The 21503-nt window shown below is 52.6% G+C and overlaps 9 protein-coding genes across 9 annotated transcripts; 7 read left to right on the forward strand and 2 right to left on the reverse strand.

Moving 5' to 3' along the window:
• Positions 1–526: 526 nt before the first annotated feature.
• On the forward strand, positions 527–3286 carry HSP98 (Heat shock protein hsp98; the record flags this gene model as incomplete). The annotated part of the gene is made up of 1 exon (XM_049347086.1): positions 527–3286. One exon carries the CDS (start codon positions 527–529, stop codon positions 3284–3286), a length of 2760 nt encoding a protein of 919 aa, XP_049195650.1.
• Positions 3287–3840: 554 nt separating this feature from the next.
• Positions 3841–4517, reverse strand: CRP27 (40S ribosomal protein S22; the record flags this gene model as incomplete). Its single annotated transcript, XM_049347087.1, has 3 exons — positions 3841–4100; positions 4334–4418; positions 4470–4517. The coding sequence occupies 3 exons, from the start codon at positions 4515–4517 to the stop codon at positions 3841–3843; spliced, it is 393 nt and encodes a 130-aa protein (XP_049195651.1).
• Positions 4518–5155: 638 nt separating this feature from the next.
• Positions 5156–5999, forward strand: J4E93_009194 (uncharacterized protein; the record flags this gene model as incomplete). Its single annotated transcript, XM_049347088.1, has 2 exons — positions 5156–5751; positions 5810–5999. The coding sequence occupies 2 exons, from the start codon at positions 5156–5158 to the stop codon at positions 5997–5999; spliced, it is 786 nt and encodes a 261-aa protein (XP_049195652.1).
• A 1168-nt stretch (positions 6000–7167) lies between these two features.
• Positions 7168–7875, forward strand: J4E93_009195 (uncharacterized protein; the record flags this gene model as incomplete). The annotated part of the gene is made up of 2 exons (XM_049347089.1): positions 7168–7422; positions 7477–7875. The coding sequence occupies 2 exons, from the start codon at positions 7168–7170 to the stop codon at positions 7873–7875; spliced, it is 654 nt and encodes a 217-aa protein (XP_049195653.1).
• Positions 7876–8971: 1096 nt separating this feature from the next.
• J4E93_009196 (uncharacterized protein) lies at positions 8972–9901 on the forward strand (the record flags this gene model as incomplete). The annotated part of the gene is made up of 1 exon (XM_049347090.1): positions 8972–9901. One exon carries the CDS (start codon positions 8972–8974, stop codon positions 9899–9901), a length of 930 nt encoding a protein of 309 aa, XP_049195654.1.
• Positions 9902–12071: 2170 nt separating this feature from the next.
• J4E93_009197 (uncharacterized protein) lies at positions 12072–12850 on the forward strand (the record flags this gene model as incomplete). The annotated part of the gene is made up of 2 exons (XM_049347091.1): positions 12072–12139; positions 12184–12850. The coding sequence occupies 2 exons, from the start codon at positions 12072–12074 to the stop codon at positions 12848–12850; spliced, it is 735 nt and encodes a 244-aa protein (XP_049195655.1).
• A 666-nt stretch (positions 12851–13516) lies between these two features.
• Positions 13517–14543, forward strand: J4E93_009198 (uncharacterized protein; the record flags this gene model as incomplete). Its single annotated transcript, XM_049347092.1, has 3 exons — positions 13517–13614; positions 13664–14141; positions 14508–14543. 3 exons carry the CDS (start codon positions 13517–13519, stop codon positions 14541–14543), a joined length of 612 nt encoding a protein of 203 aa, XP_049195656.1.
• A 422-nt stretch (positions 14544–14965) lies between these two features.
• On the reverse strand, positions 14966–17650 carry J4E93_009199 (uncharacterized protein; the record flags this gene model as incomplete). The annotated part of the gene is made up of 1 exon (XM_049347093.1): positions 14966–17650. One exon carries the CDS (start codon positions 17648–17650, stop codon positions 14966–14968), a length of 2685 nt encoding a protein of 894 aa, XP_049195657.1.
• Positions 17651–19391: 1741 nt separating this feature from the next.
• J4E93_009200 (uncharacterized protein) lies at positions 19392–20258 on the forward strand (the record flags this gene model as incomplete). The annotated part of the gene is made up of 1 exon (XM_049347094.1): positions 19392–20258. One exon carries the CDS (start codon positions 19392–19394, stop codon positions 20256–20258), a length of 867 nt encoding a protein of 288 aa, XP_049195658.1.
• Between the last annotated feature and the right edge of the window lie 1245 nt (positions 20259–21503).

A 21503-nucleotide genomic window follows, 5' to 3' on the forward strand; every position in this document is an offset into this window, starting at 1 on the left:
AACCGGACGTCAGGCCGCAAGGCGTGAAGAGTCACACCTGCCACGCTGATCGCGGATCCGCCTGAGTCGCATTGAACCATGGTCATTGCAGGCGGAACGTTGGGTAGGCGTGGAGTCATGATCTGATGTGGCACCAGTTGGGCCGACGCGACTGGTCTAGGCCATATCGGGTATAGTGCAGCACGAGTGACGTAGCTGCGATTGGCGGGGAGCTCTTTGCCTGACCGGAAACCTGTACGAGGATCCAGAAGCTTCTACCGACAGGGCAGAACCCACGCCTAGCTTCGAGACATGACGAGAAACCACACGATGTCACTGACGGCTTCCTGACGCCTCGCGAAGTGTTGAGTAAAGCTGCCTTTACCCTATAAATATTTCTCGAGTCCTTTGTGCAACACTTCCTTTCTTCTCCAGAGATACCCAACAACAACACAACGCGTACACGATTCCTGAGTACGAGCTCACGACCCACGATTATTACCTTTGGCTTCGGGCCACATACACCAGGCTATAGTCACGAATCACCATGACTTCATTCGACGCCTACACCGACCGCGCCGCGAAGGCTCTAGCAGACAGCTTCGATCTAGCTAAGGGCTATGCGCACTCACAACTCACACCCCTCCACCTCGCCGTCTCGCTCATAGATCCGCCCAAGGATCTGGCGAACCAAGTCGACGTACCGCCGCCGCCGCTATTCAAGCAAGTCCTCGAACGCGCGAATGGCGACCCACAACTCTTCGAGCGCAACCTCAAGAAGGCTATGGTACGGTTACCAAGCCAAGACCCTCCGCCAGAGCGGACTTCACCTTCACCTGCTATGGCCAAGGTGCTCCGCTCCGCCGAAGACTTGAGCAAGACACAAAAAGACAGCTTCATCGCCGTCGACCACCTCATCCAGTCCCTCTGCCAGGATGCGCAAATGCAACGGATCCTCGCCGAGTCCAACGTACCGAACGTCAAGCAAATCGACAACGCCATCTTGGCACTCCGAGGTACAAAGCGGGTGGACTCCAAGTCGGCAGACGCGGAGCAGGAGAATGAGAACTTGAAGAAGTTCACCATCGACATGACGGCAATGGCACGAGAGGGCAAGATCGACCCAGTCATTGGTAGAGAAGACGAGACACGCAGAGTCATCCGCATCTTGACTCGGCGAACCAAGAACAACCCAGTCCTCATCGGAGAACCTGGTGTTGGTAAGACTACAGTCGTCGAGGGTCTTGCCCGCCGCATTGTCGATGCGGATGTACCGGCCAACCTCGCAGCCTGCAAGCTGCTCTCGCTCGATGTCGGTGCTTTGGTTGCTGGCAGCAAGTACCGCGGAGAGTTTGAAGACCGCATGAAGGGCGTCCTGAAGGAGATCGAGGAGTCGAAGGAGATGATAGTATTGTTCGTCGACGAAATCCATCTCCTCATGGGTGCTGGTTCATCCGGAGAGGGCGGCATGGACGCTGCCAACTTGCTGAAGCCCATGCTGGCTCGTGGTCAGCTCCACTGCATTGGTGCGACTACCCTCGGCGAGTACCGAAAGTACATCGAGAAGGACGCTGCCTTCGAGCGTCGTTTCCAGCAGGTCCTCGTCAAGGAACCGTCCATTCCCGAGACCATCTCCATCCTCCGTGGTCTCAAGGAGCGCTACGAGACCCATCACGGTGTCACCATCATGGACGGTGCCATTGTCGCATCAGCCACCCTTGCTGCTCGCTACCTCACTCAGCGCCGACTACCCGACTCTGCCGTTGACCTTATCGATGAGGCTGCGGCAGCCGTCCGTGTCACCCGAGAGTCACAACCCGAAGCGCTTGATAACCTCGAGCGACGCCACCGACAACTACAGATCGAGATTCACGCGCTCTCCCGAGAGAAGGACGAAGCCTCACAAGTCCGTCTGAAGGAGGCGCGCGCAGAGGCCGCCAACATCGAAGAAGAGCTGAAGCCGCTTCGTGAGATGTACGAGCGCGAAAAGGGTCGCAGCAAGGACATCCAGGAGCAGAAGCTCAAGCTCGAAGGTCTCAAGACGAAGCTTGCCGAAGCCGAACGTATGCGCGACATCCAGACTGCCTCCGATCTCAAGTACTACGCCATTCCCGATGTCGAGCAGCGCATCAGCGAGCTGGAGAGGGACAAGGCCCGCGCGGATGCAGAGATGTGGTCTCACCAAGCTAGTGGAGGTGGTGAGGCTCTCATGAGCGACTCCGTTGGTCCAGACCAGATCAATGAGATTGTCGCCCGCTGGACCGGTATCCCAGTCACTCGACTCAAGACTACAGAGAAGGACAAGCTACTCAACATGGAGCGGCACCTCCAAGAAGTCGTCGTTGGCCAGAGGGAGGCTGTCGTCTCTGTCTCCAACGCCATTCGACTTCAGCGCTCTGGTCTGGCCAACCCCAACCAACCGCCCAGCTTCTTGTTCTGTGGTCCTTCCGGTACCGGTAAGACACTTCTCACCAAGGCTCTTGCAGAGTTCCTATTCGACGACGCAAAGGCCATGATCCGGTTCGACATGTCCGAGTACCAAGAGCGTCACTCCCTCAGCCGAATGATCGGAGCACCACCCGGCTACGTAGGCCACGACGCCGGAGGCCAGCTCACCGAAGCCCTACGCCGCAAACCCTTCTCCATCCTCCTCTTCGACGAAGTCGAAAAGGCCGCCAAGGAAGTCCTCACCGTGCTCCTACAACTCATGGACGACGGCCGCATCACCGATGGCCAAGGCCGCGTCGTCGACGCAAAGAACTGCATCGTCGTCATGACCTCCAACCTGGGAGCCGAGCACCTGTCCCGCCCCAACGCACCCGACGGCAAGATCGACCCCACCACCAAAGAAATGGTCATGGGCGCCCTCCGCAACTGGTTCCTCCCCGAGTTCCTCAACCGCATCTCCTCCATTGTCATCTTCAACCGCCTCACCAAGCGCGAGATCCGCAAGATCGTCGACGTGCGCCTCGGCGAAATCCAGAAACGTCTCAACCAGAACGGACGTAATGTGCGCATCGAGATGACGCCTGAGGTACGGGATTACCTTGGTTCGGCGGGCTACTCGCCTGCGTACGGTGCTAGACCGCTTGCTCGTCTTATCGAGAAGGAGGTGCTCAACAGGCTTGCGGTGCTTATCCTCCGTGGTTCTATCAAGGAGGGTGAGACGGCGAGGGTTGTGCTTGATGATGGACATATCATGGTCTTGCCCAACCACACGGATAGCGAGGACGATTCGGAGATGTACGATGAGTCTGATGCTGTTGCTGAGTTGGATGCGGAGGAGGATATGGATCTTTATGACTAGAGGAATGTGAAGAGGGTGGGAAATTGAGTTAGAGGCATTTCAGCATAGGCGTTTTGGGAACGATTCGTTTGGGAAGAGTGCCTTGGTAGAGGCATCATGATGGGACTTATGATTCATGGTTTGATGATTGTTGATGAAAAGTAAAGGCGCGGGTTGGCGTTTTACTGGGTAGCATGCTTGATGACCGTGTCTTGTACATAGTTAATGAGAACCAAATTTCAAATACCTTCATCTTCATCATCCATTTGTGGTCCGCCATTGGGTTACGATGGCAACATCTCGATGTCTTGAGAGATTACCATCACGCTGTACAAGCTATCATCCTCTTCCACGGGTTACACTAATCACGACACGTTTATGTTCAGGTGTCAATCGACATTTGGCATTATTTCGCCATACTATCACGAGCATCACAGCGGACATGTAAATTTCCCAGTCATGAACTTTTGTCATTCCTTCGTCTAACGTTCCCAAGATGGGCTTACTTGGCCAAACATAAGCTTGCCCAAGCCAGGGTATATTGAATCCCACACCACCACATATCGAGACAGCCTCTAGTAGAAGAAACCGAGAATCTTGCCAGCAACGTGCTTCCTGCGGGCCTCCTCGTGGTCCATGATACCAGCGGAGGTGGTCAGGACGATGTAACCGAATTGACGCGAGGGAAGTAGCTTGACGACCCACTTCTCCATGTCGCGGAGCTGGACGTTGTAACGAGGGGAGATGACACCGGTCTTGTTGATGCGGCCGTTGAGCTGGATGACGATCTTGCCGTTGCGGTGGTCGTCAACCTCCTCGAACTCGCCAATGTAACCTGAAGAGAATTAGTGTATGTTGCGGCGAAATAAACATCAGACGTCATGAAAGGGATCCGAAGACGTGTAAGTCCTCCGCAGTTAATTTATCGGACACTTAAAGCTCATTGATCGTGGGGAGTCGAGATCAGTGAGTAGTTATCAGCCCGAAGAGGTGATGGGGTTGCTAGCGGAGGAATACACGTCTTTGGGGACATGACGCGTGATGTGATAGATGAAGGAGTCGACGTACCGTGACGCTGCATGACAGTGAGGAACTTGACGATGACCTTGGAGGAAGGACGGATCAGGACCTGGCGCTTGCCAGCCTTCTCAGCCTGTTCAGTTGTTAGCGCGTGTCCATGTCAATCTCCAGTGCTGTAGCTTACGTTGTTGATGGCGTTGAGCGCATCGTTGAGGACGGAAGTCTTGACCATGTTGACGGTTTAACGGGAGATTCTCTGTGGCGGAGGCGACTGAGGTATCTGCGCGTGCGTGGTTAGCCTCCAGATGCCAGAGCATGGAGAGTGCCCTTGCAGAAGGGTTCTTCAGCTCGTGTCGAAGAGGAGAAGCAGTGTCGCCCTCATCCTTGCGGACGGCGGCGATTGCATCCCCGGGCTCTGAAGGGCACTCGGGTCCAAGACATACCTCGTGAGGGTGCGGTGGGCGGTAGGGAAGGTCGGTGTTGCGAGGAAAAGTTCGAGTTTGGAAGGCGCAAATTGGTGTGGTGGACCGTGTCCTCGCTAACGGGGCTGGGCTTGGCAGCAACGACGGGACCCTTGCAGGCTCAGTGCACCCAGCGCCAAACTCCAACACCTGCCTGTCCTGCCACACGTCGCATTCACGATACAGAGAGAGGTTGTGTTTGCCGAGCACGGGACAACATATCGCAGGGCATATGGTTTGAACTCCACATATATGCGATACTATCGCGCCTTCACGTGCCCTCGCGATCGCCAACTGTCTTAGTCATGACGTAGCAGCAGTCACTTTGCCTCCCATTAACCCTTACGAACCTCACGTGTAGACATCCGGAAGTCCCCTCATACACTCTAGTTCACCCTTCTGTTTCATCATGTCTGAAGCCTGCTGTACCTGCGCTGCGCTCCTATCCTCTATTCCCCCAACATACGATGAGAAGACCGAGAAGCCGTCGCAGTTCGAGCGCAGACTCGACTGCTGCGGTCGTGCCATATGCGCCAGATGCTTGACGGATAACCCTAGATTTCAAAACTACTGCCCATATTGCCAGATAGCGACAGGGCCATCAGCACTACCACCACAGGGTCTCCGCGACCCTCCTACGTATTCGCCACCGGGCGAGCAAGTCGACGACGAACTACCACCATACTCAGCAGGCAACACGCTGCAACCACCATCTGAGAAGTCGAGGACAGACGCCCAGGACGCGCCTGATGTTCTACACTTTGTCGACCCAAACAACGACTCGATCTTATCGCTATCGCTCCGATATGGTGTACCCGCCGACGCCTTGCGCCGAACGAACAACTTGTATGCGGATCATTTACTAGCGGCGCGTAGGACGGTACTCATACCGGGAGAGTTCTACAAAGGTGGGGTCAGTCTAAGCCCGAGGCCATTAGAGGGCGAGGAGGAAGAGATCAAAAAGACAAAGCTACGGAAGTTTATGGTCAAGTGCAAGGTCGCGGAGTAAGGGCATCACCTCCCACCATATAGTGGACATGTAGAGAACTGACATCCTCACTAGATACGACGTTGCACTCCTTTACCTCGAACAAGCCAGCTACAACCTCGAGCAGGCGATCACTGCGTACAAGGCCGACGAAGATTGGGAGAAGACACATTCTCTAGAGGCCGCGAAGAAGGGCAAGGCGAAAGAGTCGCAAAGCTCAGGGCGGCGGAAGTGGGGCTTTGGAGGTCTCACAGGTCAACTTTGATAGCGCTTCCGAGCCGACTCTCCGCTCATGGCGTTTCGCGGCGCTCCGACAGCTTGGTAGAATAGTATTACCATCGCAGTCAGCGAGCGTGTGTAGATGTTTCGAATGGCCATTTAATATACTGTGCCATATATTGGAAGAACTCTTGTGCCAAGGACATAGAATGCACAATACAGCGTTCACCTTTCCAACAACATCCCATGTGCAGAGCAGTTTGGACGATTCATAAACTTCCACCAGCCTCTCTAAGAAAATCGACTGAGCTTACTATCAGGAGGATCTGCTATTTTCGTTGGTCGTTGCTTCCAAAGTCTCACTCCTCGCGTCAGGCGCTCATAGCCAATCATCGCGCAGAAGAACCCCAGGCTGTAAGCGCCCATACATCTCACGAATTAGCATCTGCACCTCAACTCTGGAAGCGCTCACGCTCCATTCGCGTTTCACACTCTGGTGACCCTGCATTCGCATCCTTCTGTATCCTCATTCGACGGCTGACAGCGCACTACAACCGCTCATGCCCTGACTCTGCCCTACCTCGCTACCAGCGGAACCACAGACAAGCCACAGTCTTTGACGCACGGTACGATCGGCATGCTCATTGAACCACAGGGAACGGCATGTGCTGCTAAATGCACACATGCGGTAATACGGCAAGACCCCATGCAGGTTAATATCGCTATTCTAGGCCTGGTGTGCAGCTTACGCGCTGCGAACAACAATACCCTCACCACAAGCCTAGCACACTGGCGCTGCTAGTCCAGGCCCGACTGATGGTCGCAGCGGCAAGACAGATTGCCGTTCTTTCTTTGCTCTTGTTCGTCTATTCCTGTACGCGAACGCCAGATGGGCTGCAGGGGGTTGCACGATGTGTTCTGTAGGCGTGAAACCCCCATTGCGACCGAGATCGTTTTAAAGACATGTGCCACCCCCAGAGTTGTTTTCCATCCCCATCCCAGGCAAAGAAGATCGACTCGAAGCCTTAGCTTATATCAGGCCGCTTTCTGTTGCTTGCTTGTTATTTCGTTCTCTCGTTCATTCGTCCTTCATTCCGAGAAAGAAAGGTGCGCACTGGTTGACGCCTAGTAATCCATCCGATCTTTATACCATACCTACGCTCCGCGTTTTCGAAATATAAAAAGCGACTTCGAGACCAACGACTATCATCACGATGAAGATCAACCCCGCTCCTTTCCACTTGGCTCAGGCCATCATCACCGGCCTTGTTGTCGTCTTCAGCATCTGCATTCTTGGCACATCGGCACACACCCTCGATGTTTTCAACAGGCAACATCTCACAAACCCTTGGTGGGCGCCGATGTGGCCTCAGCACTTCGACGTACAGGGAACTAAGGCGCTCATTGCGTCGTCAGTCGTGACTCTGGTTCTCTGTGGCGCATTCTTGATCGCATCGTTCCTCCCTCAGGTATGCGGCCGTCGAATAATCTCATGCAAAGGACATCGTTCTAACAAACATCAGCTTGCGCTTCGTCAGAAATACACCCTGCGTGCTCTTCTGTCTCTCGCTACCCTCCTTCCTACTCTTCTCCTCACCCTGATCACCACTATCTGGGCCCATATGCTCAACAACAACGCGCCGGAAGTCGATACCATCCAGACATGGACCTGCAAGATGCAAAGCTCTCAACCGCTTGATCAGGATCTGCCTGCTGACATTGCCATGCCGGCTGGCATGGGCAACAGCGACTTCAAGACCCTCTGTGGAGCAAGCAAGTTTGCGCTATACGGAACCCTCATCGTGTTCCTACTTGTGGGCGCAAGCATGGCTGTCACAATGATTACCTGGATGGCAGACAAGTGGGCAGCGAGGCAGCAGAGGAAGGAAGTTGAGATGGGCAACATTCCCGTGAACAACTAGGCACATCCCAAGGACGATGTTAATTCGAGAAGAGATGATAACGAGACACGTATACGCGCTTGGAGGCGCGTATTAAGTCGAGAGATTTGATGCATTTGGGCTATGGACCTCTGTCAGCAAGCGTGTCCAAAGGGGGAAGGCGTACCGGTGTATTGGCGTCATAGGTCGTTGGTTGTGACTTTGAACAAGGGTCTTCCTTTCAATGTACTATTAGGCAAATGAAGGCCTCTTTTGCGTTCAATCGCATCTTCCTCACTACGCTTGAGATTGGAATGAGGCATTGTGCAGCGATATTGCGGGGGACTGGGCCCAGATCAGATCGACAAGTCCAATGGACGATCACCCTGGAGTTGAGCACAGGATGCGTAAGCGTGCGTGAGCGGGAACAGGCAATCATGCTGAACCGCTGCATGGCGCTTTTGTGTTTCTGGGTGGGAAGCGTGCGTTTGCTGGACATGGATTGTCTGGAAAGTTGGACGGGCCAGCAAGCAGCCTCGGAGGAGTTGTCGCGCAGAGCAACGGCACGGCAGCGCGCGCGACAAGCAATTGTCTTTGTACCAGCCAGACATTGTTCATGAGACATTGCACGTAGCGGTTTCAGGGCAGCGTTGAGACGACCTCGCATCTCCGACAATTGACAGGTTAGATAGGGAGCGAACCGCAGTGGGGAAGGCGTGAATAAGCCGGTCAACGATCATCGTTTGGTTCGCGGTTCCAGTTCGGCCGTCCAGTCGCGTCACGACCGCTGATCAGCGCGCGACTCCTCACACTGACATCAACTGCCGTCATCCGGCCAGGCCCTCGAGCGAACTTGGGTTGTCGCATTTGCTTCTTTCTCTCCCTCTTGCACTCCGACCGGAGCGTGACTCGGAAAGCGAAATCTACCCGCCGCTCCTCGTTAAGCAGCTAAATTGATCACCCGTCCTGTCATCCCGGAACCCTGTCCATCTTCAGCCCCCAAGGGCTCGAGCGTGCATCGAAGCGGCATCAGAAAGATCCCCTCTCCACCTCAGCGACACCGCATAATCCTGCCTGACCGCGCCTTCCGACCGCTCCTTCCCCCTTCACACACACATCCACACAATTGCACTCCGCTATGCAAGCTCGCCATACGCCGACCGACGAACACCGCAGCAAGAGAAAGTTCCAACCCAGCATCACAAGCTATTTCGAGGTGCGGGACGATTTCGAGGATACCGACGATCTGCGGGGTCTAGATCCGATTACCCGACCGCGACACCAAAACACGAGGCAACACCAGCACCAGCACAGGGAGAAACTCGCCCCCGACGTCCCCGGCCAAGTCCAAGCAGACCTCCTCAGCGTCGGCATGAGAGTGCGAAAGAGCGTGCCGGAAGGCTACAAGATCCACAAGACATCCGGCCTCCCCTCCATCCAAACCACCATGTCGCGGCCCACCCTGGCCGTCAAACCACCCCGAGAGCCTGTATCAGAAGAGGTACTGCACCAGCGCGAACTCCTGCCCTTCTGCGGCTTGAACAAAATCGGCGGCTTCGCAGAACAACCAACAACCAACCCACATCTCTACGCCGCGAACGGCACGCCACCACCTCCAAACTACTTCCCCCTCCCCGCCGAGACCTTCACTCAGCCCTTCTCCTCCAAAGCCTCCACAGATAGCGGATACTCAACGACCTCGCAACGTCCACACAACCCCTCGAAACGCTCATGGCAGGACGAAGATGAAGTCAGGACATTAGACACTACCTTCTTCTTCGGCTCATCATCATCGACAAGGGGAATGGGCATGGGCGTCGAAATCGACGAAGTGCCCGTTAGCCCGCTGAGCGAAACACCGCCCCAGGGACTCAATATGCAGCCGCCACCGCGTCGCGTCGCGCTGCCCAAGTCGAGACGGACAGTGCAAAGGACAATTAGCGATGATGATATTGATATGGATTTTGAGAACGCGGCGCACATGGAAGGAAGGGTGGGTGCGGGTAGTGGAAGTGACTTTGAAGAGGCGGATTTCTTGAGCAAAGAGGTGGATATGGGTGGGATCTAAGAAGATCACATCACACCTACGGTCGGATTTCTTGTCGTCCCAGAACCTCCTCGCTTCTTCGCTTCTTGTATATACCTTGGTTCTGGTCTGGTTACACGGTCTTCCCTTTTAGTTCCTCTCCCCCCGACACGCGAAGCGGTCATTACAAGCGGCGCAACAAACGGCGTTCATGAACAAGCGATGTATGTAATGTCGGCGCGTATACCCGGTTTATCTTTCTTGGTTGTCTAGCTGGTAAATCAATTCTTGTCTTCTCACTATTCCATCAACCTAGCGTATGCTTTCGGCCTTCCGATGACGACGTCGTGCAGTTTCGCCTCTGTCTGTGCGAGTTCGATGGTCCAGTCATTCGGCTTACTCCGGCGCTGGAATAATCCAATACATTCCTTTTGGGTTCAGTGTCGCAGGGCCTTTCTAGGATGGGATTGCGCTTACATTGGGACTGCCAGAACAAACCCTACACCGCGTCTTTCATTCAAAATATCGTACTCCTTAGCCAGCCTCCACAACACTCACCCAGCGACAACCCCCTCCCCCTTCACAACAAGCACTCCCTAAAACTCCTGATTGATCAAAGCCGCACTATCACATCTCGCATCGCCCTCCGCAGCATTAAAAACCGCCTGCCCCTCCACCGTAACATTCCTCGTCGTAAACCCAAAGCAATGACCACCTTCCCAGTCATTACTCGCATCGAAAGTGTTGCGCCAACACACGGTATTGCAAAGAGGGTCTTTGCCGGCCTGGATATCGGCGCGGTTGTCCTGGTTATGCTGCACGCATCTGTCGATGCATTCGTCGAGGCTCTTCACTATGCCTTGCACGTGAGCAGTGACACCGCGGATGTTGAGGTAGCTCCCGTTGCAGAGTTTGCGGAAGCTGTAGGAGGCGTTGTCATGGGTCACGATGCGGAGGGTGTTGTTGGAGGATGGGCAGTCGCGGAGGAGTGTGGGTTGGGGGCTGTATATCGGGCCGAGGATGGTGGTCGTACTGACGGTCTGAGTTGTTGATGTGGGTGGTGGTGATGGTGTTGTTGAAGTCGATTGTATGCTGGTCACGGGTATCTTAGTACTGCTGGTAGAGCTGGTCGAGCTGGATTTGATTGTCGCAAGCGATCCGCCCACTCCACCGCCCGCGGCACTGCCAACAATGATAATGGCGGCAACCACGCCGATCCAGAACGTTTTCTTCCGCAGGCCACATATCGTTCGTGCGGTCGGCTCTTCATACACAGATGTGATGTTTTGATATGGGATCTTGTCTGTGTCTGTAAAAGCTCCAGCGTATCGCGGGTATTTGTGCGTATCCTGGTCAGTACTACCAGCGACTTCCGGATCCGGAGTAGAAGCGACCTCCAAACCAAAATATGGAAGCGACGCCATTTTGAACAGGTCGCGAAGAGGATATTCATGTAAATATCGAAAACGAGGTTGAAGGAGGCGATTCTGCTGTCTCGCTGGGGCGACGCTCTCGGGTCCTTATACTCTGACACCTCGGTGGGTATCCTGCAGCCACAGTAAGCATTGAGGGGCCAAATGTCTTTTTACAGCTACAAATTATAAGTGATAAGGGGTGAATTGTGGAACTGCAATTCTGTCGTTTCGAGATCTACCTTGCTTACATTAATGTTACTTCACCGACGAAGGACTAGAGGAGGCCCTTTATCAACGCACACCTCGCCGCCCATATCAACAGCATAACATTCGCCCAATCGAAACTACCGTCAAACCACCTAGTCGAACTATCCTTCCTCCCTGCCGCCCTGGAAATCTGGAAGAAAGCAACCGACTGTAACGACTTCACCAACGTCACACTCCCAGAAACATGGGCGGACATCTTCGTTATTGGGATGGCCGGGAAGTACGTGTGTAATATTGATTGACCAACGGGTCTTTTGAGGTATACATAGTCTCGTGCCCTGCATGTTTTGTTAGATACGCTACAATGTATTCCTCCGGGTACATTCTGATCTGGAGCCTTCACTGCTTGGTTTCACGCTCACTTCGACCGATTTGGTAGCTCACCGCGCGATTACAAACTCTCTTTCACTTCTCATCAACCCGTGCGTAGCGAGCCCACGCTGGTTCGCGACGCAAATTTGCTTTCGCGATCGCAAACGCTCTTATTCCTCAACCCCATTAACAACACACCGGCGTCAGTCAAAAACATCATGGTCCGTAAGAACGAGACTGAGCCCCCTCGCAAGAGGATGTGCTACTCGACAGCCGATGGTCCCAGGTAAGACCAATGAATACTTCTAACATTTCCACTAAGTACAGTAGTGTCGATTCCAAGCCCATTATTGTTCGCGTTGGCAAGACCAAACAAGAGTACCACGTCCACGAGAAGCTGCTCCGCGCAAGCTCTGAGTTCTTCAACAACGCACTCAAGAAAGAGTGGAAAGAAGGACAAGAAGCTGCTGTTGACCTACTCGATACGGAACCAAAGCACTTTGAGGCCTGGACCAAGTTTCTCTACACCGGTCGGGTCTTTTTTCAAGAACAAGAAGCCGAAGGCATACCCAAAGATTTGGAGACAGTGGCTTCGGAGATACTGACATGGTCGGACCTTTACAGTCTCGGTGACTTCATAAGAGACACGGATTTCAGAGATGCTTTGATCGACGCCTTGATCGACTGGATGTGCGTTATGGACAAGATTCCTTTGAGTCTTTCGTCTTTCGTGTATCCCCATACAACAAATGCATCCGCCCACCGAAGATTTGCAGTTGACGTACATGTCCATGTTTGGGGACGCAAACAAAATCCAATCAAGGTTGAACATCCAGCGGAATTTTTACAAGACGTTTTGGACGCTATCATGCCAGATCTTCACAAGGGCATCGCCAGCAGGAATCCGCGAGAATGGTTTGAGCGCACTGGAATCTGCCAATATCACGACCACGGACAGAAGATTTGCTACAAGGCCAAGCCGTCTTTCCGCTTCTGAGCGCCTATAAATCTCGCGGGTTGGACCAGCAGTAAGTAAACCCTATAGCGAGGCTCGCTTTCCCACCTCAGCATGCTGTGGCCTGAAGGCACTCAGCATGATTTACGTTGACTTTTGTCGGCGTAAAGTGCGTTAAATACCTTTGGGCTACAGTATGCCTTTCTAATTGCTGAATGTCGCCATTCATAATCGACGTGCTAACTAGCTTCAATAGTGGCTGCGCAACTGTGCTTCTCACGACTTAGTACTTGACTCCTGGGCGACCGGTAGAAGAAGGAACGTTTTGGTAGTAGGATGACAACATCGGAAGTTGGAGCATCGGTGCCTTCTGCAGCATACATCAGGTTCAAGACTTGTCATGCACTGGTCTTTGCACCCATGTAGTTGTCAACCCGTATTATCAGTACAGTTCAATACGAGTATACTAGATCTTCGTCTCTCTCTTATGCTGACTGCTATGCATCCATACCACTGTGATCCACGCTCACTCTATGCTTCGCATGACCTTGTGATAGCACGCTCTTTTACCTGTTCTTACCTTTGGGCTCCTTCACTTGTTAGTCTCAAGCTAGGACATCACTACATAAGACTCTCGCTGGCTTTGCACTTTTGACTTATCCCGCCAACCTTCTCCACACTCGCTCAAGTCCTTCATCACTACTTATAATGGCATACAACTCCCTCCTCCGAAAGCGAGCCACTGACGAAGCAGCCAACTTTGTCGAACCAAAAAGACTCAGGCGTTCTATTGTCGAGAGACCCAGGTAAGTACGATCAAGCTGCAGACCAGCGCACTCATCTGACCACAAGCAGCCTCAAGTCTGAACCCATCACGGTTCTCGTCGGCAAGAAATTGAAAGCGTTCAATGTCGACAGAAGTATCCTTCGAACCAGTTGTACTTATTTCGACGACCAAGCCTACACGAAGAAGGGTAAAAACGCCAAACCCAAGCAAGTGAAGCTACCTGATATCACCGTCCGAGCCTTCGAAATATACCAGGCGTGGCTCCAAACCGGCGGTTTCTACATCATGGAGGAAGAAGAAGCCCCTACTCCTCCTTCGACAAACCCTCCCCTGGCAAATGATCGCGCACTCCGTTCTGACAAGGAAGACGATGCCACTGAATCTCGGCTGAAGAAAGAACGTGAGGCTCGTGCCGACGAAGAGGCTGCCAAGTGGCGTGAGTGCTACTTGCTCGGCCATGCGATCGAGGATAATGGTTTCCAAGATGCCTGCATCGACTTGGCCCAGGAAAAGATGGTTTCTGAATCCGGCAAGATGATGGACCTGGTGAAATGCATCTATGAAGCAACAGGCGGATGTTCCGAACACCGAAAGTTTGTCCTTGATACCGCCGCCCACCTTTGGAAGGGGGAAAATTTCATAATTATAGGGTGCAGAAGTTACCCTCGCGACTTCATGGATGATCTGCTAGAATACATCGGTCCAAAGATGCGAAAGGGGGAATCACTAAAGCGGCAATTCGCGGCTGCGTTTTTCCGGGACGCAGGCTGCAAGTATCATGACCACAACCGTCGCGACGAATGTTACAAGGAAACACACCCCGCCTACAAATCAGGTCAATAAGGTAAGCAAGTCGCTTCTTTGGGTTGAGAAAAGGATGCTAGCTGACATTCAGTGTTCTGGGCTCAACAGACTGAGATGTACACCAACCTGTCATTCAGCGATTAATCTTTCCCTTTGAACGTTCAGCTACCGGTGTGGTCTTGCTTGAAGAAGGAAAAGGGGTTCTACATTACACATTCAGACATCAAAAGTTTAGGGAAGCGGTTGGTCATCTTTGCTTTACACTCAGCACTGGAGTGCTATGCGAGTCCATTCAGTTTGTGTGCGTTCTTGCTACGGATCGATGGGTAGTGATCATCTCTGCCCTATTGCGTCAGCATTCCACATGAAAGGCTGCGCCACTTGAACATGATGGGATTGTAAAGATTTATCATTGAACAACACCATGGCAGCCTCTAAGTACTGCGATACGTGAAATTCTTGGTAACCAGTGACACTGAATCACCCATGTCCAAAACTCCGACGCTATGCATATCCCTTTATCGAAACTATTGAGCTCTTTCCCCTCATACCACATAAAACTCCACTCAAGACGTCGACTTCGTCAGTAGAAAGCCAACATTACACTCCTGCTCCTTTAGCACATCAAGAAACACATCATCATCAATCGCGACCGCCATATCATCCACATCCCCATCCTCTTCATTGCCCTCTCTGTCGCTCTTCTTCATTCCCTTGAGGATCTCAGTATCAATATGCCGGTACTCCATCAACATCCTCAATTTGGGCTGTTTGGCCGCGCGTCTAGCCTTGATCTTGGCTTCCTGCTCTTCGATATTGACCTCGCTTGCTTTCGTGAGAGTGGGATAGGGGTCTTCGTCCGAATCTTCGATGTCGTCTTCGAGGGCTTCTGCTTCTTCTTCCTCAGCTTCGAGCTTGACTTCTGGTGAGCCCTTGCAATCACAGGTGCAGCCGAGAATGTCATGGGTCTGGCAACCTTCGCGCTCGTCGAGTCGGAAGAGGTCGCGGAGTTCTTCTTGTGAGAAGGAGGATGCGGAGGCTTTGTTGTCCACGACGGCGTTTGCAAGACCCATTTTCATGACTTGACGCTGGTAGATCTTTTCGTCTAGGCCACCTTGGATGAGAAATCTGTATACTTTGCATGGCAGTTTCTGGCCGTCGCGGTGGATACGTGCCATGGCTTGCAGATCGGTAGCGGGGTTCCAGTCGATGTCAAAGAGTACAATGCGCGATGCACCGATAAGGTTGAGACCGACTCCGCCGGACTTTGCGGAAAGTAGGAAGGCGAAAGACGTGGTCTTCGGGGTCTTGTTGAACTTCTCCACAAGTGCTTGGCGTTTGGTAGCTGGTGTGCTGCCATCGAGACGGAGGTAGGTGTACGACAAGGACACCAAGAGTCGCTCGATCATGTCCAGTGTGGTAGTATAGTTCGAAACAATGACAATCTTCTCCTCAGTGGTGGTGTAGATCCGATGAACAAGGCTGTCGAGCAGTCGCAGCTTCGCACTCGAAGCACTTGAGCTGAGAATCTTGGGCGGTATCAGTGGGAGAAGCGATTGCAGCATCTCCGATGGTGTGTCGTCATTATCTTTCGATGATTTGAGCAACGAAGGGCTGTTGCAGACCTTCTTCAGCACATTGATGAGCTGTAGCGCAATATCTGTACTTCCCAACGCTGTTCTGAATGTCGGTGAGCCCAGTATCGCGCGATAAGCCTCTGCTTGTCCTTTGGTTGGCCTGCAGAAGACAATATGCTCAGTCTTCGGTGGGAGGTACTTTGCAAGCACTTCTGCAGTACGGCGAATCATGAATTGACTGGTGAGGGATACGAGCTCCTTCCATCGTGCCTCGCCCTTTTCGAGCTCTGCTTCACTTGCATCTGGCTGACGGCTGCGCACGATGGGCACTTCGAAGGAACGCTTGAAGGCTGATCGTTGCCCCAGTAGGCCAGGATTGACGAAGTCAATGGCAGTGAAGAACTCGCCCAGATCGTTCTGCAGTGGCGTGCCCGATAAGATGATCCGCCGCTCGGTGTTGAGAGACTGGATTGCCTGCATGGCCTTGTTGTTAGCAGTCTTCAGCCTGTGGCCCTCATCTGCAATGACGATATCGACAGTCCCTTGCTTCATTTCCTCTTGCATAACACGCAGCATCTCGTATCCGACGATCATGATGTTGTAGGCTTTGCCCTTTGTGAAGTTGGCAATCTTTTTGTTCTTGGCGTCTAACACGTAGACGCCAATCCTCTCATTGCCCAGCCATTTCCGGAATTCTCGCTTCCAGTTATCGACCAGGCCAGCGGGACATACGATGAGGGCTTTCTTGATGACTGGCGAGGCATTGTGTATCGGGTTCTGCTTCATCAGTGTCCAGAGCAGTGTGATTGTCTGCAGTGTCTTGCCTAGACCCATCTCGTCCGCCATGATCGCGCCTTCGCCCTCGCATCGCATGCCCATCACACACTCGTATAGAAATTGCACCCCCTCACGTTGATGTTCGCGCAGATGCTTGCTGAGGACCGGATCAACGACAACGTCGACTATCTGCTTGTCTTTCGGGCATGACTTCGGCCGCTTCATGACTAGAGCGTTCGGTGCGTTCGGATCGTGGCGTGGTTGTGGGATCGATGGGTTTCGTTGAGGCATGACGGTATTTGACAATAGAGGCGCCTTGAACTGCTGCTTGCGCTGGGCTGATGGCTTGTACTCAGGTAAATCCGCTCCATCGTCGCCACTATCTTTTCTCTTGTTTGCTTTCGACTTGGCCGACGAAAGAGGCGTGTATCCTGGTTCCTCGCGCTTCGACTGATCTACAGGTGCAGCTGCAGCCGTGCCCAGGAACATACGCCCAGCAAGGTAATCCGCCTTGTCAATGGACGCCTCAACTTCCAGCTCCTTTCCGCCGATGGATAGTGCCGAGCCTGGCAGCAGCGGTCGAGTGCATGCTCCTTTCCCCAATTCTTTTCCTGTTTCGCTGTCCGTGAGCGTGGCATAGCCGCCTGTGACGGCAAGTACGCCATCACCATCCCACGTCTTGTTCTTCTTAGTCGTGTATTTCCGCCATAGCACCGTGTAGTAGTTTCCTTCGAGACCTGGGGGCAGGAATTGGGCCGGCGCGGGGGCGTTTAGCGTGTTGAGCGGTTGGCGATTGCCGGCGGAAAGCGCGTTAGACGAGACTCTAGGTTTCTTCTTCAATGGCTCGCCAGTCTCTGAGCGAGGGCGAGCGAGGGTGAGAGGCCGGAAAGGCTTCATGGGTTCGGGTGCTGGGGGGAGGGCATGCTGTGGGGTAGGAAAGTGTATGGTGTTGATGGTGGCGAGCGCGACGCGCCTTCCCAAGTTCGGTAAATTACGGCGCGTTGTCACGTGATTGCCCAACACTTAAGTCCCGCGCTCGTGGGGATGCTGACACCGATGAACTTGTCCCATATATGTGTTGTATTCGCAGGGCGCACGCTTAACGCTTTCCAAGATTCTTTTGTAGCTGGGGAAAGAGCCAACGGCACAGCAAATCGTTCTCAGGAGGTATACGTTCGCAGAGCTACCCCAAAGCTATGTGTAGTTCTGATACTAAGATTAACGAACAGCTCATCTCATCAACCATTCCATAGTTTCCATCTGTATTCCAGTGTGAATGTTGAAAGTATAATGCATAAAGCCAGGAAACGACCTAAAGTCAACGTTGTGCCTGTACCGGTTGGCAGACAGGGCAGTCTCGCTCGCAGCTCCCAACGGTGTATCGAAGTCTTCAGCTCCATGATACCAGGTTATCGGATTTGCGCCAATGTCCTCCAGGTTGAATCTACATTGTGGTTCGTGCTGTTAGTGATTGTTTTTCTTGTATGCAGCTCAGAGAATTGGAACTAACCCCCACGGTCGCGGAGCAAGCGACTTGTCGTTATTGTAGCCCGAAAAATCCTGCCTTTGCATCTCTTCATAGTTTTTGTTCACAAGGTGAGTGTACTCGACATGGCTCTTGATATTCCTTTGGCGAAATCTTTGATAGTAGCCTCCTGGGTCACGCAGGGCGGGCATCCAATCCTTGAATTGTTCGGCGACGCCACTCAATCCTGATATTGCTTTCTTGGCTGCGAAATTTGGGTGACTAACGCCGCACATGATAGATGTCTTTTTGAGTCGGTGTTTAGGAAAATGGTAGGCCGCCGCTAGTGCATACGGCCCCCCTACACCCACAGAAAGTATCTTGAACACTTGAACGCCGCGATAATAAAGCGGATGCTCGACGTCCCGTATAAAACCCAACATTCCTCGATCATGCAGTGAAGAATAGCCATATCCTGGACGGTCTATGGCAATGACGCGGATGCCATGATTTGCAGCAAACAGATGTACGTGCTTCCAGTCAAGTCGACTACCAGGAGTACCGTGAAACAGAACCCAGCATTGCCCCACCTCTGCCAGACGGCCGAGTTGTGCGTAACTCAACATGGCTCCTGAGGGCAAGGTGATTACCTGGCTATCGTAGGGCCAGATTACAGCGGGTAGAAGCGTATTGTCAAATCCACGCTGAGTTGGATTACGCTGAGTTGAAGTTCGCATCGAGCTCAGCTTAGGGTACAAAGGTTTTTTGCTCGAAGCTGATGCGTATCGAAGCCGCGCCTGGCCTATCCGATGTATGTTGCATGATGGACGGTACCAAGATCGTGTCGCCATCATCCGTCGAGCGCCAGCAACGGCGTTTCCAAACTTCGTCTCTATGGTGGTAGTCAGTCAGGTGACCGGTCCCGCGCACTACTCAATTAAAGAGTGTTTGACGAAAACCAAGAGCTGGCATATCGGGAGGCTTGCAATGAAAGTTCCGAGGTATATGTCGAGATAGACGGAATCCGGGTTGTTGTTGGGCGCGCCTGCATACAGAAGGAGCTGTGCCACATCTTGTCTAGTCCAGATACGGCAATCCCTTACATCTCAACACATTAATCCCCGGCAGTGCATTCTCAGTCTCCTACTACAACATCATATCGAATAGTTTCACATGTCGTCTCGAAACCACGGAGTTGAGCTCTGCCTTAAGTTCAACTTCTGTCCACCAGCCACTCTCTCAATCTCCAACCCCTCGGCATCACCTTTGAAGCTGATCGCCACTATCCACCAAACCTCCTCGGTCTTCCCAGATAGACCCGTTACTATCTTGACCAAGTACTCATGTCTCGACACTACGCCTCGTGAGGATGCGTTTCGCAAGGGCGCTATGCACTCACCGGAACTCGCATTTCCTTCCACCCTCCAAGTAGATGGCTCTGCAAAAGTGCTTAACCTCCGGCCCACAAAGCGCATTACGTTCCACCGGATATCAGGCGACCCAGATCTTGCCAAACGCCCCGAGGATCCCGATACCCCTGGATTCACTTTCATCACAATTCCTCCGGTGGGAAAAGGTTCCGTACAAGTTGCGTGGGAGCTCTCTGCTGAACGGCTTATGTCGAGTCTCGGCGACGACTCAACCTCGCTCCAAGAAAAGCTTGAACATTTTCTACGACTCGGCGACACCTACCATGTCTGGCCCGGCAATCTTTCAATTCGATGGTGGTCATTTGGCTCCTTGGAAGACCCGGAAGGCTTGAAAGGCAAGAAAATCTCGCGCTTCAGCTTTTCTGGCGATCTGGGGTTGGATAGGGAAAAGGGAGCAGATGAAAGCGAAGAGGTTATTAGTAAGATGCGAGATCTTATTGATTTGCACAACGTGAACAGCTTGTCTTCGAGAAGCGCCGTGGAAGGAGAAGAGAAGCCGGGTATTAAGAAGATGAGGGAGGAAGGGTGGGTTTTCGGAGAACCGCCAGGGCTGTTGAAGATGATCGCGCAAGACGAAGACAAAGTAGCGACTTTCAAGATTGTGGAATAAGGCGGTTGGATCGTTAGGCAAGTCTGTCAACAGTACATTAAGACAATATACCTAAGCCATGCATATTTCGTTCTCAATCACGCGCTGCTTGAGATTGATATCCATATTTCCATCTTCCTGTTTGTGATGAGGAATCCACAAAGTCAAGGGTTCGGGTCAAGGCGGGAAAAGCGAGTATTTGGATTGACTATATGTAATCATTACATATTGCGTAGAATCTGCAACGCACGACGCATGTGGTTCGCTTGTAAAGTGAAGTGGTTGTCGTTTGGATGTATGAAGAGCTCAGTGTTTTGTAGTCGATCGCGCATGTATCGCAAGCCATCCGGAGGGTTTTGTACGTCCATGCCTCCAGCAATTATAACGATTCGGTTAGCATCTATGTCCCTAAGCTCGTATCCCCAATAGCGATGCTGCGCGCAATGATCATGGACATAGGCTGCAGGAGTACCGTGTCTTGCGTGCCCCTCGATGATTTTGTGCCCTTGTTTGGTCTTGCGTAACTCTTCGGTGGGCAGATTTATGGCCGCCAGGTTTTCAAGAATTTCCTACTTACAAAGGAGACTCTGAGCTCCATAAGAAACGGGAAGATAGTGAGTAATCTCCATAGATACTTACTCATCGGCACGCCAGATCTGTTCATCGGCACGCCAATTTTCGGTGCATCAATTGGAGCTATGGGGGCCATGAGCAGGGTGCCCTGAACTTGCACTTTGGTGCAAATGTGAGTGATAGCAAGAGCATATGGGCCGCCACCCCTAGCACCAATGACTTTATATTGTTCATATCCAACATGATCCATCAACCTTTGAACATCATGGGCGTGTCTTGTTACCACGTAATTCTTGTCGATTGTAGATAAGCCATAACCTGGCCTTTCTGGACAAACGAGGGTGACGCCATTTTTCAACGCCCAATCGTGCCACATGCGATATTCCAGACGCGAACCAGGAGTACCATGGAATGCGACAATGACGGTTGCTTTCGGATGTCTGCTGCCATATATCGCATACCCAAGTTGACGTCCGTCAGGGAGCGTGAAAGTCTGTGAGTCGCCAGGAGAGATGCAATAGGATGGAGAAATTTGAAGATTACCACGTCGGCATGGTCTTGAAGGAGCTGCCTGTCTTTGCTGAGATAGTGGCGGTTGTGGCAGTGGTGACGGTGGTGACGGTTGTGGAAGGTTCGATAATTGAGAGTCGATTGGACGGGAGCGAAGGGAGGCAGTAGAGACCACTTTATGGT

The sequence above is a fragment of the Alternaria ventricosa genome (assembly GCF_023758065.1).
Source record: "Alternaria ventricosa strain BMP 2768 chromosome Unknown scaffold_20, whole genome shotgun sequence".
NCBI lineage: Eukaryota > Fungi > Ascomycota > Dothideomycetes > Pleosporales > Pleosporaceae > Alternaria > Alternaria ventricosa.